This window comes from Apiospora aurea (genome assembly GCF_038362705.1).
Source record: "Apiospora aurea strain CBS 24483 chromosome Unknown utg000006l_segment0_segment0, whole genome shotgun sequence".
NCBI classification, from domain to species: domain Eukaryota; kingdom Fungi; phylum Ascomycota; class Sordariomycetes; order Amphisphaeriales; family Apiosporaceae; genus Apiospora; species Apiospora aurea.
The window spans coordinates 4,123,807-4,141,178 of NW_027117393.1; the positions used below are offsets into that span (position 1 = coordinate 4,123,807).

The window sequence follows — 17,372 nt, forward strand, 5'->3', positions numbered from 1 at the left end:
GTCCCTGAACGGACGGATTCGCTGTTTGGGCTCGGTCAGGAGGGGACACGAGTTGCAAAGGCCTGTCACATACACGTTAGGCTCAGGAAACGTCTCTATAACCCAATGTCTTCTTTCCAAACCACCTACCTAGGTACTTAGGTAAATAACCAATCTGATTACACAAGAAACCCCAGTCCTCTTTAAGTTGTTGATCCGTCTCTACCTCTATCAGGAACAGAACCGCCTTCCCCGGCCCAAGGAAACAATTATGCAGTGGTCTCGTACTCCTCTACGAACCCGGTGTCCTCGTCGGGATCTTTCTGCACCTTCTCCAGCTGCTCAGAGATGTACCGGTGCATATGAGCGTCAGCCTCCTGTCGCTGCGATTCTCGCTCAGGATCCGTGTAGTGCGCTCCGGCCACGCTGTTGCCGATGGACCGCACATCGTGGTCGTCGTCATCGTCTCCGTTCACCGAGACGTCAAAGTCACTCCGAGCACTGATCGACCTTGCCGTGGAGGACCGGCGCATGTGTGGCTTCTTCGGATGGCCAGTTCCCGTGTTACGGTGGAACACATCATCGAAGTAGTGCGCCATACCCACTGTCGGTGTCCGTGGTGTCTGTGGGAGACGGCAGCTGATTCTGTTCGATATGTTAGCTCATCTGTCATATAATACTATCTCGTGGATGTGGAGACTTACCCAGTATCGTGAATCATGCGCGCAATAAGACCTGTCCAGCCGCACTGGTGGGTTGCGCCGAGTCCCCGGCCATTGTCTCCATCGAAGAATTCGTGGAACCACATGTTGTCCTTCCAATGAGGGTCAAAATCAAGAAGATCGTTGCCATCATTGATGCTTCGGCGCCCGTCGTCTCCGCGAGCGAACAGATGCTGGAGTCGATGCTGAATTTCCTCGGATACATGTCCCAAATGCATGTAATCGCCGGACCCTGTAGGGCATTCGACCTGGAAGCTCGGTCCGTGAAACATATAGAACCGCTGGAGCGATTCGACCAACAAGAAGTTGACAGCGAGCCAGATAGGACCGCGCCAGTTGCTGTTGCCGCCAAAGAGGCCACTGTCGGAATCTCCAGAGACGTAACTAACTCCAAAGGTCTGTCCGTTGGCATCCATGGAAACTGGGTTTTCCTTGTGGTACTTCGAGAGTGATCGGATACCGTGAGGGCTGAAGAACTCATCCTCATCAAGCATCCGCTTGAGGATCTTCTCGAGTCTCTCCTTGCTGACCATGGCCAACAAGATACGGTTGCCCTTTCCTCGCTTTCTGATACTGTGCATGTTGCGCTCGGCGACATCGCAGCGGTTCTCAATAAACCAATCAACTCGCTTCTTGAAAGAAGGGAGCTTGTTGATCAGCTCGGGCTCCAACGTGAGAGTCGCGTAGAGCGGGATAAGTCCGACAAGAGACCTAACAGGGAGCTGCTGGATCCAGGGGCCACCCCAAGAGATTGCGTCGTAGTAGAAGCCATCCTCTTCATTCCACAACGACTTCTCCTCCTTCTGGCCAGACTTGAAAGTCATGGCGTCACTGATGAAGATGAAGTGCTCAAAGAACTTGGATGCGATATCCTCGTAAATTCTCCGATGCTTGGCCAATTCAAGCGCGATGTTGAGCATGCACAGGCAGTAGAAAGCCATCCACCCAGTGCTGTCGGCTTGTTCGAGAACGCCTCCAGTGGGCAGAGGCTCTGACCGGTTGAACAACCCGATATTGTCCAATCCTAGGAAACCTCCTTCAAAGACGTTCTTTCCATCCATGTCCTTACGATTGACCCACCAAGTGAAGTTTAGCAAGAGCTTCTGGAAAACTCGCTCCAGGAAATCGAGATCTTGCCTGCCGTACATCTTGCGCTCGATCTTGAATACGCGGAAGGTAGCCCACGCGTGAACCGGGGGGTTTACATCTCCAAAGTTCCACTCGTACCTATACTCTCAGTTAGCGAGGAGCCCATTGACGTAGGAGTAAGGGTGAACATACGCAGGTAATTGACCGTTGGGGTGGAGATACCACTCTCGTGTGAAAAGATCGATCTGCTTCTTGGCGAAGTCTGGGTCAATCATGGCAAGAGGGATACAGTGGAAAGCGCTATCCCAAGCAGCGAAGAAGGGATATTCCCAGGAGTCGGGCATGGAAAGGATATCATCGATGTGTAGATGCTTCCAGTCGGCATTCCTTATAGATTTCCTGTCAGGAGGCGGCGGAGGTTGACCGGGATCGCCATTGGCCCACTGCTCCCATATGAACTGGTAGTATTGCTTACACCACATCATACCCGAGAACGCTTGCCGTTGGATATTGCGGAGATCATCGGACATGGGGAGAGGGCTGATTCGGTAGTAAAAGTCATCGGCCTCGTCTTTTCGCCTCTCAACGATATCGTCGAATAGTTCTTCGTCAAGGTATGTGTCTTCCTTCTTCGAAACGCGGAACCGGACAACTGCAAATAGTTTTAGAAAAAAGGTCGCTCATGTCAAAGAAAAAGCGCAAAACTCACCAGCGCACTCTCCAGGGCCAACACCGCCGGATTCGTTGAAGCTGAACCAAGCTGCGCACTTCGTCCCTGTCTGGGCGGGGTTGATTGCCGCCTTCTCGTTTTCTACGATGTATCGATGGAAAGCGTCCTTGACGTACGGCGTCTTGTTTTCTTGTCCATAGAGATGGTGGGTGTTGGTGTCGTTGTCAGTAAACATGAGTTCGGGCTGAACATCCTCGCCGCTAGTTCCAACACCAGGCGAAGGCGACAGTAGGAGATACCTATCACCTAGCTTGTGGTGTTTCGACTTGGCCATGTTCTCCCCATGCGCGGCAATGGACGGCTTCTTGTCTTCTGTCTCTCTCCCCCAAGCCCAGGTGTTGCGGAACCACACATGGGGGATGATATGGAGAGGAGCTGGCTCCGGGCCTCGGTTCCAGGCAGTCACACGGAACAGGAGCTCGTCGGGGTCGTTGTCGTCCTTGGCAGTCTCAATGACTATGTCCCAGTACCGGTCTTCGTCAAATACGCCAGTATCCAAGAGCTGGTATTCCTTGTCTGTCTTGCCGCGCCTCGCATTCTCGTCGATCAGGTCTTTGTAGGGGAAAGCCTTCTGGGGGTACTTGTAGAGGAATTTCATGTAGGAGTGCTGTAGTCGTGAGTATGAATACTAGTTGCAGGCATCCCAGGTAACTTACAGTCTAGAAGAATATTAGCAAACAAGTATCTTGTTAGGGGTCATTCAATAGGTACTTACAGGAGTGTTATCGAGATGAAAGTGAGCCTCTTTCACGCTCTCACCGTGGTTGCCCTGGGGGTTGGACAAGCCGAAGAGTCTCTCCTTCAGAAACGGACTGGCCTCTGGTAAGCGATATATTCCTTTACAAGGGGATCTCGGTCGACGTACTCTTCCTCGTTCCAGAAAGAGAAGGCAATATTCTGCAAACCATGCGTATCTGATACTCCGGCAATACCATCTTCGCCCCATCGGAAAGCTCGAGACCGGGCATGGTCGTGGCTAAAATCTGTTGCGGCACATTGGGTCGGCACAGCACACAAGATACATCATCGCGTCCGCGTATGACACAGCTTCGAGGGATAGGAGAGTTACTTACGGCTCCAGGCGTCGCCGTCGGCGCTGTAATCCTCTCGGACTGTATATCAGAGCGCGTTAGCATTGCGATTCGAGGGCAGCTGGGCCAAAAGCACTGGTATCCTCTTGCCTGTAGCCCATTGCCGCTCAGCAACGTAGGGACCCCATTTCTTCCAGTACTTGGTACGCTCGCGGTCTTCCTTCAGGCGCTTCTCTTCCTCGGTGAGGTACTCATGGCCATCGAAAACGACCATGGTTTAGGTGGATCGAGGAGGTATGGCGGGAGGGAGGTTAGAAGCTTTTCGAGAGCCGGAGCCGCTGCTGCTGCTGCCGAAGAGCACACGCCAGGATCACACCCGGTTCGGAGGAGGTTAAAAGCACACACACGAGATAGCCAATGTATGTAGTCTAAGTCTGCAACACTGTGTAAGGTATACTAGAGAGAAGAGCTTTTCGCACAATCACGACAGAAGCAAGAAGCAAGGGCGACCGGCAGTTGAAAAGTAGTGTGGCAGACACGAGGGATTCAATTCAGGTACGAAGGCAGACTGGCAGCGGCAGAAAGTAAGATCCAAAGATATTTTTCCCCCTTCCTCTCCTCGCTCTCCCTGCGTCTCTGCTTATCTGGTTCAGGCAAGCCGAGCAAAGCGAGTGTTTTGGAGCTAAGGATAAAACCGCATTGTTGGACTGACCTATGGACATTGATTGGGAGAATGCCGCCTTGTTTGCGTGGACGACGGCTGGCCGCTGGCTGGGGGTGGGTAGGTGAGGGGGAATGCCTGCAGGCAGGCAGGCAGGCAGGATGTAGTGGGATGGAGGAGGGAGAAGGAGGGGTGTGGAGAGACACAAAGCTATCAGCAGCGATAGCTTGTAGAAGAGACCTGGGGTTCCCCACGGTCCGCTATGGGGAGGCCAGGTACCAGCGACCTTCTGTGAGGCACCGGAGCTACCCCCCTGTAAGACTTAAACTGGCTGCAAGTGCCCAGTGCTTTCTCCCCCAGCCGCGAACACCGCTAATTGACGGGAATGATGTAATGACACTGTGCCTCTGCTCTAATAAAAAAACCCCCATCCTCGATCAGAACCAACAGGAGCGATGATGGCGCCTTAAGCCTCAGCTAAACGGGTTAGCTGGCTCCAGGAACCTGCACCGGATTTCCCTCGCCGGCAGCGGTCTAGGGCCTAGACTTTACCTAGACGCTGGGGGCTCGTTCTACCGCCAAATTTTCCCTCGCATCGTGAGCCTGGAGAAATAAGGAAGGAGCCCAATAGCAGCTCGATCTCGTCAATCTAGGGCTCTGGGCGGCAGGGCAGCCAGGTACCATTACGTTTCAGCTCTAAGAAGCTTTTCTTGAATACTACACACCTACTCTGAAGAGAAGCCGGACTTTATCTGCTTCTCGCAAAACCATGGCACTTTGGCCATTCTTTTTTCTTCGGACTACCCACCTCTCATACTGTAGCTTGAGCGATTCACGATAGCGCCAATAAGCGATGCCGGAGTCACACTCCCGCCCCCCTCTAGCTCGAGCGGCGCAGTCTGGTTGGTCGGTCAGCCTGGGCCAACGGTTTGTTCGATTCACTAGGAGGAAAGTAAGTATGGAAACAGCCGTGCAAGTCGGCGCAATGATTGCTTGTTGGACACGGGCGATACCACACCATGGACATTGCTTCTTGTCCAATGCCCATCATATCATCTGTGATACCGCATCATACCACACAGGTAGTCACAGATCAACAAGAGGTTTCAAAGCCGCGAAGCAAGTCCCACAGTTCAACCCAGCTCAACAGTCGGCTCGGAGGAGCGATTTGACGATGGCGTGACCCGCCCCCATTCCGGAGTCGAACAAAACACGACCCAACTCCACCCGCAATGTGGGCGCAACGCAAGCGTACATAAGACACTTCTCGCGTCGGCGCTTCTCTGACGATGCGGACTGCAGAGTGGTGGGCCGGGAGATGGGGCACTCACCAGCTGTAACAAGGTGGTTGGCCCTTCTATCGTGACTTGCGCTGTGTGCTGACTTGGTCTGGGGCAGACGGGCAACCCATCATTGATGATGAGGAAATGACGGGTATGCGGTGTTGGCTTCAGGACAGCCTTTGAAGACGACGATGCAGCAATGCCAGACCCTCAGTCACTGGAGAAATGAAGGTTCGATTAAAAGGTTGTAGGTATGATTTTCTCCAAAAAGTTTGGTGTCAATCAATTCGCTCTCATAAACATGATGCTGCCAAGTAGCCTAGAAACTCATGCATCTACTCCTCAAAAAGGTCCATCCGATACGAGGGTATTTCCAATCAAGAACACAAAAAAAAAATAGTCATAGCCATGACGACACGCAACAAAACAATAAAAAGTATGCTATATGTACAAATGAAGCTTTTACAAGAAAAGGTGTGAAGATGACAGCAACGCTTCTGGCCCCCTTCACCCATGTCGACGTTAATTTTTGATTTCGTTGTTTTGTTGTTTTCTGCTGTCTGTCACGAAGCTCGCTCTTTCTCTCCTACCCCGTTCCACTGCAGCTGGCAAGACCGGAAAAGGGTGGGACAGGAAAGGGCGGCAACGGTCAGGCATAAAAGACGACAGCCTTCCTTTGGTGGGAAAGAGGACGCTGAGAAGAGGAGAAGAAGAGGAGGAGGAGGGACGCCGTACTCTTCACATACGACCCCTATATTCATCGAAGCTTTCCCGTTGGGAGGAGATCTGCACTGTGCGCATGATGCTATGGTTGTTGTAGTTCTATAAAATTTTCAAAAGACCCTCAAATTAGCGGTGCTCGTCGGACACAAAACTTATGGGCTGCACCACCTTTTGGTTCCCCGTCCCCGTCAGCTCCTCCTCGCTCTCGTTCTTCTCGCTCATGGACCGCAGCCCGCCGCCCGGGCCGCCGCTGTGGCTGGTGCTGCTGCTGTGCTGGGCGCGGCCGGCCGTGATGCGCACCTCGACCTTGGACAGGGGGATCGCCTGCCCGCCGCCGCTGCTGCCGACGCGCGCCTCGTCGTCGAGCTGCGAGAACTGGGACCGGCTGCTGAAGTCGTCGACGCCGCTGCGGCTCAGCTTGCGGCTGCGCCCTTGCACGTTGGAGTGGTGCGTCTGCTTCGCGTAGCCGTTGGGGTTCGTGCCGCCGCCTGGGGCGTAGTCCGAGGGCCGCGTCGTCAGGCCCAGGCTGTAGCCGATGTGCTTGAAGAGGGGGCGGAGGGTCGCGAGACTACCGGCCGTGATGGCCAGGCCTTGCTCGACGGTCGACCAGATGGCGATGTCGACGGTGGCCCAGAGGAAGTCGTCCACCTCGCGGAGTCGAGGCATGTAAGGGTAACGAGCAACGACGGCGCAGGATGCACTATGGTTGGGGGCAAGTTGAGTCAGTCTCATCGTTTCGAAACGATGCGTATCCTCCCAGGCTGTTGTGCACAGTCGCAACCACTTCGGATAGGCATAAGACAGGGAGGTAAACTTACACGCAACCCATGGCCAGAAGAGGAATGATGGCGAACTTCGTTCTCTGCTTCAACTTGAGGTCCCAGATGAGGACGGCCGGGAGGAGAGCGAAGGTGAAGTCGGAAAGCAGACTGAACGAGGTGTACAGGAATCCGAGCGCGATGATGACGTCGGAGGGGACGCAGCTTCCGGGCTCTCCGGGCACGTATCGGTTCCAGAAGTAGGGCGACGGGTTGCACTGGAACAGGGTGACGAAGAAGAAGGCCAGGCCCGAGATGACGGAGATGGTCATGGCGGCGTAGATGATTTTCTGGTGAATCTTCTTGGCGGCTATCCGCAGCAGGAACAGGCCGATGGAGATCTTGGACGTGATCATGGAGCACGTGTATGTGAGATAACACATCCACCAGCACTACGGTCTCTCGTCAGCCACAAGCCCATCTTTGTGTTTCCCCTCTCTCTGGGTAGAAGAAAAGGGAAAGGAGAAAGTCCGGGAACTCACCTTCATTGCTGCTTGGATATTTGGCACCTGCAAATCCTTGTGGTGATGGCCGGTTCCGAAATGCGTGCCGGCTATGGAGAAAGAGGCGTACACCAGGAAGAAGGCCTTATCTGAGGTCAGAATTGTTGTACGTTTTGGGAGGTGTTCCACCTGAGGGGAGCCCGAGTATGTCTCTACTCGTGTATAAGACGGCGTTACTTACAGTTGATACCACCATGAGGATATCGTCAACACCAAAAGCCTTCACCATGAACGTCCTTGTGAACACTCGCAGTATGCATGCTGTCAGAGCTAGGATGGCAAAAATGATATCGATCGCCAAGAGCTCCGGCCCCCGGTTTGGGATCTGGGCTTCCATGTCGTCGTCGTCGTCGTCGTCGTCGTTCTTGTCGTTAAGCTGCGCCGGGAGTATAAGGTGGGTGATGTGCCGTGATACGATTATTATTATTAGGCCCCCGTCGTTATGTTGTCGTCATGAACCTTGGCTTGATGATGATGATGATGATGATGATGATGATGATTAATGCTGCCCTCCTTCTTGCCGTATAGGTTCCTATTCCTCGGGAGCTAGTCTTGTCGATGAAGCTGGCCTTCTTTCTTGAAAGGAGGGGGGTCCGAACGAGAACCAGCTTTCGAGCAGCGGCGTTCAACAGAAGATATAGGTAGCGAAGATCTTAGATCTAATCTCGTCACACACCGGGGATATGTACATATACTGACAAGACCAGTGCGGTTGTATTGTAAGTGGCATGCAGGAAGCCCGGGCAGGGTGACTATGCTCTAGGGGATATGTCCTTCTTTCAGCAGGGCGGGCCCCCGAGGTTATCTTGCTCTTCTTGGCCATCCACGCTGCGAGTCTGTGACCTGCCAGCAAAATGGAGAGACAGGCTTGGCGACCCTTCTCGTGTGTGGATTAAGCAATTGTGTACACCACCCGGGTGGTTACCCGCCCAGTCTGGAATTTCCAGATTGGCCATATTCTTTCCTAATGAGCCGGTGTGTGGAGAGGCGAGAGGCTTGAGCAAGACCAGGTTCGTCCTGTATTGAGGTAGTATGTTGCAGCTTGGGCCTCCTGGACGCACATGCAGACTGTAGACGTCCCCCTTCCTCGTCTCGCCCCTCGCACTCCATGCTTCAGACAGAAGACACGCACAACAGTCACCGTTGGCGGCCACTGCATTTGGCTTAGGCATGTAGGGGTTGTGGAGGACCAGCAGCGGTCATGGCCTCGGCAGGGTGGCTCTACCATACCGGGGTTGCCGGTCATCATCTACTTGGAAAGAGGGGACTTCTCGTTAGTGAAGGGGTTATGCAGGCCGTGGTAAAACCAAAGGCCATATTTGGATACACTTCTGCTGCTACTACGCGGCGGCTGTTTCGAAAAATGACAAAACGAACTGACTATACCCGCAGCAGTAAACGTCTACGTCCATCATGGTCGTTACCGGCCAGAGCGAAATCATTCTCTCGTGTTTCTCCCCGTCCCCCCTCTGTTTGCTGCCAGCATGTGATGAACCAGACAATTGCTTTTGATGTTTCTCGTTTTGTTTTTTCATAAATCACACAGAGAACTGTGCATATGCAAGGGAAGGAGGCCGTCAGAGATGACAGGTCCCCCCAAAAGGACCGGGCGGCTGTACAATTTGAATTTCACCTCGAGCCCGTCTGGGAACACCACCCGGCACTTGCGCAGGCACAGTCGGGACACAGGCCAGTCCGCTGTACCTGCGTGAGTTACGGAGTACGTGCCGGACACTCTCTGCCGACGGTGGCAGCAAACTGCCTGCTTGCTGCATGCCATGTAGTAGGTAGTAGGTTGCTAGTAGTATGTACATACATGCATATGCAATGCTTTGCCTGCCCATATCACGCCATGCCCAGGAAGGAAATGCAACGGCCGAGAGAGGCAGGCAGCTACGCCAAGGACAGCGGACTCATTACCCAAAGATTTGGACAGGACCAGATACAGGGGGTATTCCCGGCGACCTCATGGCAAAGTGTGGGTAGCAGTGGACAGGAGTGGGCGGGAGTGGGCGGGAGTGGGCACCAACAGGCCGCAGCACCAGGGAAAGCCAGGAAGAGCCGAACATCCAGCAGCTAGAAAGTGGTTTTGAAATTTGGTCGCTAGTTCCAGCGGCTCCGCAACGACGTATTTTTCTCTCAAACTAGTGCCCCAGGACCCCAGGGGAAAACCACAGCGAAAAAGAAGGAGCAACAAAGTTCGATATGATCGTGTTCCCGTTCATCTGGCCCAACAACCAAGGGAACCGCCAGCGGGGCGAGAAAAGGGAGGAAAAGAGGGGACGAGGGCAACTTAACTGCCTGCGTGGCTGGCCAGGTCGGCACGGGCAGAGAGGGTACTGAGCCTCCTTACCTCCATCGTGGTCCTGCTCAGGTACGGTGCACTTCATAATCTGACATCAATATAGATCTCCCCGGTCATACCCAACTCGGACGAGTACGCATGAGACAGCTGCAAGACCGGCTAGACTCGTCCGGTACATCCTGGTCCTCATTCGAACCCCGTAACCCAAATTACTCCTATCTTCTTTGTGATGTCTTAATCCCCCTTGGCCAGTGGCAGCTATCACCCGTATGAATGATATGAATGTTATATGCAGGCCGTATGCACGCACATCTATGCCCAGCCATGCCCAGCCATGCCCAGCCATGCATATACTGGGTTCATAAGAGGTGGAGGGTAGGTCACTATTTGGATCTGTCTCTTGTTGCTGTGAACATCATAAGTGAGATGTTATAGATTCATATCTCCACTCATGCCGGGTTACGTTGCGGTTGCTCGGGGATCCAAGCCAGGGCATCTTCCGTCACCCGTGTTCTGCTATATGTGAAGAATGCTATTGAACATGTCGTAAGACGTTCATAGCGGATGCCGAGGCACGCTGTGCTAACCACCGATAACCATAAAGCGACGGTGACCCTAGCGGTACAGCTAGATGCAACGGTTATGTGGTCGAAAATAGCCGATGTGCTGTTCTTAGGGAACCTATATCAGGCTAGCAATTCGTTGGCTTGCTTGTGGCAGTTGGTGAGGTGCTAGCGAGGATGAGGGCTCGAGAGTCAGTCTCTAGTTTGTTTTTATGTGTTTTAGACTAGACTGCCAGATGTGTCAGAACATGCAGGTCGGTATGAAATATCGATGACAGGCGAACAAGCCGTTGTGGGAAAACGGGCTTTCAGGAAACAATCTTACCCACTCACCCGCATCCTCGTTGCGAGCTACTGCACATCGGACAGGATACATATGCGTGCAAGGTGAAAACGCCTGCAGATCAGATAGATGATAAACGCGAGCGAGCGAGAAGAATAAAAAAATAAGGCAGAAAAGAATAAGAGAAGACGATCTTTGCCAATCTGTGTTTCAGGTAGGACTGGTGTACATATGTACGTATGTACGTAGGCAGATTGGTCATCCCCGTAACCCGTAACATGGAGATTAGAGATTTCCAACGCACGGTCTGCCCTCGCGTTCCCTCGTGCTTTGCTTCCCAGACGTTCGGTCTTACGATTGCCTTCGGCCCTGCCCATGTCTGGCCCTGCCCATGCCTGGCCTTGCCCATGCCTGGCAGTGCCTGGCAATCGATGCCTGCCTCGGTCAATATGTGGATATGGTCGCTGTGGTTCTGGTTCAACTCCGCCGGCTTAGCAAGCGCTAGTTCGCACTAGTCGCACTCGAGTCTTCCATTTGTGCTATTCCCGGAGACAGCAGGCTTCTTCTTCAGCTCCTGCGACCCAGAATTGCCTGCCTGTCTGGGACCAAAGCAATCACGAACCTTGCCTGAGGAGAATAACGGCATCTGATTACGGCACAGGAGCGGCAGTTGACGCCTTGGTAAGCTGCTTTGTAAGGAAACGTTTGCCGCCTCGTTTATTAGTTCATCTGGCTTTTGTTTTCCACGTGGCCGCTAAGCCGAGCCTGTCGCGTCTGACACCTGTCGCCGAGCCGCCTAACGTCTGATGTGTAACAGGCGCATCCCTGGAGACCCTTCGGTGTCCGCCATCCTCACCTTCCAGTCTCCCTGCCTACAGTAAATGCCTCCCATTAATCTGGTCCTGTTGTGGCGATCTCAGCTTGGGCTATTTCTGTTCCCACTGCTTTCTGTATAGCGACAAGTATCCCGGATAGAAAAAAAAACGAGAAAAAAAAACAGCATTGATGTGCCGACTATTTTGAAAACATTTTCGATGCCGGGCGAAGCGGCCTGGCCTTTGACGGACTAGTATATCCCCTGGCCGAGCGTCTTCTCCTGATGTCCCTCTTCGGACTTACACCATCTCCATCTCGGTTCTTCAGATACGGTTTCACGGCTTTACGGTCATGCCAAAGAGACCGAACGATAGATCTAAGTCCTCAGTGTAACGGTTTCCGGCCCCACAAGCCAGACAGCCAACGCAACGCAACGCAACGCATCATCATCGCAACGTAACGCAACGGCGTGCAAGGTGGAGTTGAGGAACGTTCATCAATGTCAAAGCCCAGCTGAAAGCCAAGCTTCTACGCCTCGTTCCTGCGGCGCAATCAAGGTTAGTCCCTGCTCGCTCGGATAGCATCAGAGCGAGCGAGCGGCACAGACACAAAGAAGCAAGGACGCAGGGACGCAAGAGCCAGGCACAGCAAGAGTACTCGAGCTTGCAGTAGCAGTCCGGTGGGGAGGGAGGAGCCTCCTTTCCGATGGGTATTTCCGCGATCCGACCTCGCCGCCTTCCCGAGGGAGATTTACGAGTCATGATACCGGCGTCAATCAACAGCACATCATTGAAAATCATATCAGCTAATTAATTGGAGCTTGAAGCAACGTCAGTGAAACGACTGGCACGATTCTTATTGAATCTGTGCATATGGGTATTTTTGTCAGAGGTATCATTATTACTATGTACTTAAATTTGTATACTTGTCGCTGGCTGGTAAAAATGGCCAATTATCAAACTATGTTGTTCTTGTTCTTGTTCTTGTCGTTGCCGTGCTAACTAGCAAGTTCCCCCATACTTTACTTGGCGTGCGGGACCAAATCGTCAGGGCGCAGGCCGAGGAGACATAACACTGCTTGCTCTACCCTTCTCTGCTCTATTTCAGATCGGCGAGCATGACATCAGCAGCCTTCTCGGCGACCATGTAGGTCGAGACGGCCGTGAAGGTACCGGGGATGCGCGGGTAGACGGAAGCGTCAACGACGCGCAGGCCCTGGACCTTGCGGACGCGGAAGGACGAGTCGAGGACGGCCATGGGGTCCGAGTCGGTGCCGATGGGGCAGGTGGACGAGGCGTGGTGGCCCCAGGTGATGTCCTGGATCCACTGCTCGAGGTCCTCCTGGGACTGGACGTCGGCGCCGGGCATGACCTCGGTGGTCTTGTGGGGCTGGCGCGCGAAGGCATCGCGGGCGAGGCCGACGGCCTCGACCATGGCCTGGATGTCCTTCTTGTACTCGCCGTTGGACTCGGAGTAGTAGTGGAACATGATGTCGGGCATGTCGAGGGGATCGGCCGAGCGCAGAGTCACACCACCGGCCGAGTTGCGCGGGTGAGACTTGAGGATGGCCCAAGTCCACCAGTCGTGCTCGTCGGTGGCGTTGATGCTGTAGCCGGGGAAGTAGCCGCGGAAGTTGACGGGGCCGCCGAACACGAAGGTGTCCCAGTCCTTGTTGGGGGCGGTGCTGCTCCTCTTGTACATGGTGGCGGCGAGACCGTTGGAGGCGTAGACGCCCTGGTCGCCGAGCAAGCCGGGGTTCTCGTACTTGTCGATGCAGGAGTCCTTCTCATCGCCGTGCCAGGTGCAGCCGTTGAAGGCGACCCACTGGTCGTCGGTACGGGCCTGGACGGAGATCTCGTAGTGGTCCTGCAGGTTGGTGCCGACACCGGGCAGGTCGGCAATGACGGGGATGTCGAACTTCTTCAGCTCCTCGGCCGGGCCGACACCGCTGAGCTTGAGGAGCTGGGGCGAGTTGTAGACACCACCGGCAACAACGACCTCGCGGGAAGCCTTGGCGGAACCGGGGATACCAGCCTTGGCGCTGCGGGACAGGGGGCTGGCGCTGTAGAGATGGGCACCGTCGAGGAACTCAACACCGGTGGCGCGGGGAGGGTTGACGGACTCGTCAAAGGTGACCTTGGTGACGTGGCAGTTCATGCGGACGTCCAGAGGGTACTTCTTGCTGCCGTCGGAGTTGACAGCGTCGCGGGTGTCGAGGACGAACTCGCGCGAGCCGACACGGGTGTTGTCCTTGGTGGAGATGGGGATCTGGTAGTAGCCGGGGTCCTGGTCGCGCGATTCGGTGTTGGCGTTGGCATCACCGGCGAGCAGGGTGGCCATGTCGAAGACGGACTTGGTCAAGTTGCCGATGGCGAAAGCACCTCCGAGTAGCATGGACATGATGCCGGCATCGCCCAGGGGGATGGACAGGGGCGCCCAGGAGATGGTGTGCCAGCCCTTGTAGCCGTGACCGTCATTGGAAAGAGGAAGGAGGCTGAGGTACTTCTTGTCCTCCATGCGCTCGAAGTAGGTGCGCATGTTGTCGGCGCTCCAGCTCTTGTCGCCAGTCATCTCGGCGATGTACTCGAAATCAGAACGGTGAGGGTAGACGGCAATCAGGGCGTTGTGGGCGGTGCAGCCACCGAGGGTGCCAGTACGGGGGTACAAAGATCCCTTGAGCTTGGCGCCCTCAGGGGGGTCGAGACCGATGTACTCGCCGCCATCGGGCAGGTCGTAGACGGTCTTGAAGTCGCGGGCTTGCTTGGCGTCGTCCTCGTAGTGGCGGACGAAGAAGTTCCAGGCCATGTGCTCGTCCTCGGAGGACTTGGCGTTGAAGGCCGGGACGGTGTAGTTTTGGTTCTTGCCCTGGTCGTCACCGGCCTCGATAAGGAGGGTTTTGTGACCGGCGATGGCCAGACGGGCGGCGAGCGGGCCGCCACCGGCACCGCTGCCGACGACGACGTACTCGTATCCGTCAAGGTCGACTGCCACGGCCAGAGGCACGACGGCAGCCATGAGGCTGAAGAGCTTGTTGAACAACATGGTTTGGCACTAGAGCTCACTGGAGAGTGGGGTTGTTAGCTAGTAGTTCATCTGTAGTCGAGCTGCGGCCCTTGCGGAGCCGCCAAGATCAGGCAGGCGTCGAGCGGCGTTCAAAGGTAGTATACTTACAAAAAGGAATGACTTGAGGTGAGGCCGTTGCTCTAACTTAAGGAAAGTGAGTGCCTTGGCAAAGAGAAGGGAGCCTGACTCGAGGTAAGCCAAGATGGCACCTATATATAATTGCCAACATGGCGTAGTGGCATCGTTTCGGGTGCTCCCCATACGCCATCATCGGAATATGGTATGGCATCTAATCTCCTCGAGCCCCATTCCCTGCATCCTTTCGAATTTCCATTGCCCTTCCTGCCTAGCCTAGGGGGTGTGTTCTTGCCAGGAGACTCTCCGCACCAGACCGCATGCTAGGCTTAAAGGGTGGCCTCGCCTTACAGTCCCATGCGAGTACGTACTACGTACGGGCTGCGCCTGGTAGGGATGGAGAGAGCAGGCTCAGAGCTCAACAGAGCTCAGCGCATGCGCGACCCAAGACTGGGGTACCTATTGTGAGGGTTGCCGGGAGAAGCGATAGAGAATTCACCTAGTTCACTTGACTGCATTGATCAGGAGACGCTCCAGGGGGTGCTCCAAGGCAGCTTGTCCCAAATCGGTCGATTTTTCGCCATGGCGACCCGCCTCGGTACGGAGTCAAGGGAGTATGCGGCAGCCGGTTGCCGTTGAACTAGTCCCTAATGTATTCCAAAGGGGGGGTTTGTTATGCGGACCTAGTGCCCCGTAGGATTGTAGGGTTTGGTATCGAAAGGCAACTGCACATCATCTGTCTTGCTGGCAGTACGTATACAACTTGGAGTAAACGCAAGGGCGAGCTCGGATCTGCTGAAGAGGCAATACCAGAAAATGCTGGTTGAGAGGGCTCGGTTCAGATAAGATCTTCAATGATCCACCCACTGCAGGGCCCCCAAATAGTTTGCGAATAGTCATCATGAACCATTCTAAACTTCCGGCTGAAATAGATGGGAGCGGTGATGTGATCCTGCTGTCGATTCGAGGCCGAGAGACTGGCGCAGTGCGATGCAGTGCCTCCCTCGTCGTACCTACTCACGCTATCTCCTCCTCATGCCTCTCTAGCGTCCAATCAGCCTGCCGGCCTTGTTCCTGGGGCCTGTCGCGGCGTCCGAACGGCAATGGGATTGTTGTGTTCGTTCCTCATGCAATCTCGAGATATCCCGGTCGGGGCCTGGTTCCGGTGCGACGCTGAACGGGTAACGAGTTGACTGTTGAAGGTCACTAGCGCAGTGCGTGCACATTGGTTCATGCTTTTTCTTTTTTGTGGTGTCCAAAAACGCTCTGCTGGGCTCAGGGGTCGAGACCAAAAGTTAAACCTTGCTTATTGCTCGTTCCAGCAGTGGGTCCCACTGCCTATTGAGTACTGGGGAACGGCTAAACGCTCTTTGGGAGACATCTCCGTCCTCCATCTCCATCGTCAACTCTGCCAGGCTGAGTATCGCCCCCCCCTCTGGGATTGGTCTTTAGAATAAAGATGTGCGGGTGCAATCACACGGTTCACGATGATTCATGATATGCGCAGATTGTGGCCTGTGGAGGCATCCCTAGGTTCGACAGTCTGCTTCTGCCTGCTACTGTACACGTATCTGCTGAGCCCGGGGGGTGGAAGGCTCAAAGGGAGAGCAGAGTGCATAGTAGTAGGATCAATAAGCTAACAGTACTTGCACGATATGGCCGATCACTTTGCGTCGTTTGAGTTCCGTGCCCCCCAAGCCCCGCCGCGGAATTCTCAGCTGCCATCCTTGCCCTGCGGTTCTTCAACGGTGGGTTGGGAGGCGCATTAGGCGTATCAGGAACCCTCCTCGCTCTTATTAGGCTGTCATAGCGCGTTTTCTTGGACAGAATACCAACACTAAGCCTCGAACAGGTACTGGAGTATACGCACTACTGTTAGGGGCCCGGCCAACCTAATTTGCTTGTTTGCCTGGCGTAACGGCTTTCAAGGTCCAGGGATGTTCAACAAGACCTTCCGAGTTAGGGGCAGAGGCTCCGAGCCGCTATGACATTGGAAGTCTCCGCCAAACAAACCCGCCGCCTGCACGTACACATCTATTAGTACCTAGAATTGCTTCCAGGAAATTACTTCGTAAAATATGGAAAATTGCCGGCGATGGCAAGTCGTACCAGCCAGTGTCTGACAGCAACACCTTGATCTTCCTATTGGAAAATCTCGCTCGACTATTCATCACCGTCTCTTCGACCCTTGTCAAGATCGAAACAGGCGGTGACAATATCGTCGCGGCCGATGGGGTTCATCTTGACGGACGGCGGGACGGGGAAGCATGCTCCCATCGCAATGCAACCTGTTTGCGAGGGAACTCAATCTCAGCGTGTCATCGCTCCGGCCATCTCCCGTCTTGAGCGAAATGTGTCCGAGTGTTAAGGAGTTCTGTTACCGAACCGTCAGGGTCTGCGCTACACGTATGTGCCCACTGATACATACAGTAGACCTTCGGTGATTTACTTACATAAGTTGGTTTGCCGCCAATGTTACGTCTATACTGCATTGACATTCCTGTCGAGGAGTAGCACCGTCGCCGGGTCTTCGGGCAAAGCGACTTGGGACGTCTTCTCCTCGACCGCCCTCAGAAAGGGAGACACAGCCCATACGGGATCCAACCATGGCTTGCAGAACATCGACTGACAGCAAGCGGAGTGTTGCTTATTCCCATAATCCTGCCAGCAGATCATTCGTGGACTCACTTGCCATTGGTCGACTGCATGTGTGAGCTTCATAAGGCAT

The 17,372-nt window shown here is 54.4% G+C and overlaps 3 protein-coding genes across 3 annotated transcripts; all 3 read right to left on the reverse strand.

The window, feature by feature from the left end:
* Positions 1-248: 248 nt before the first annotated feature.
* PG986_009863 (putative glucosidase I) lies at positions 249-3,825 on the reverse strand (the record flags this gene model as incomplete). The annotated part of the gene is made up of 8 exons (XM_066846085.1): positions 249-624; positions 684-1,928; positions 1,983-2,442; positions 2,500-3,127; positions 3,236-3,332; positions 3,386-3,503; positions 3,590-3,632; positions 3,688-3,825. The coding sequence occupies 8 exons, from the start codon at positions 3,823-3,825 to the stop codon at positions 249-251; spliced, it is 3,105 nt and encodes a 1,034-aa protein (XP_066698483.1).
* A 2,519-nt stretch (positions 3,826-6,344) lies between these two features.
* Positions 6,345-7,915, reverse strand: PG986_009864 (uncharacterized protein; the record flags this gene model as incomplete). The annotated part of the gene is made up of 4 exons (XM_066846086.1): positions 6,345-6,918; positions 7,037-7,428; positions 7,519-7,668; positions 7,721-7,915. Coding segments are annotated over 4 exons (1,311 nt in total), but the record flags the coding sequence as incomplete, so codon positions are not given.
* A 4,689-nt stretch (positions 7,916-12,604) lies between these two features.
* Positions 12,605-14,548, reverse strand: PG986_009865 (GMC oxidoreductase; the record flags this gene model as incomplete). The annotated part of the gene is made up of 1 exon (XM_066846087.1): positions 12,605-14,548. The coding sequence occupies one exon, from the start codon at positions 14,546-14,548 to the stop codon at positions 12,605-12,607; it is 1,944 nt and encodes a 647-aa protein (XP_066698485.1).
* Between the last annotated feature and the right edge of the window lie 2,824 nt (positions 14,549-17,372).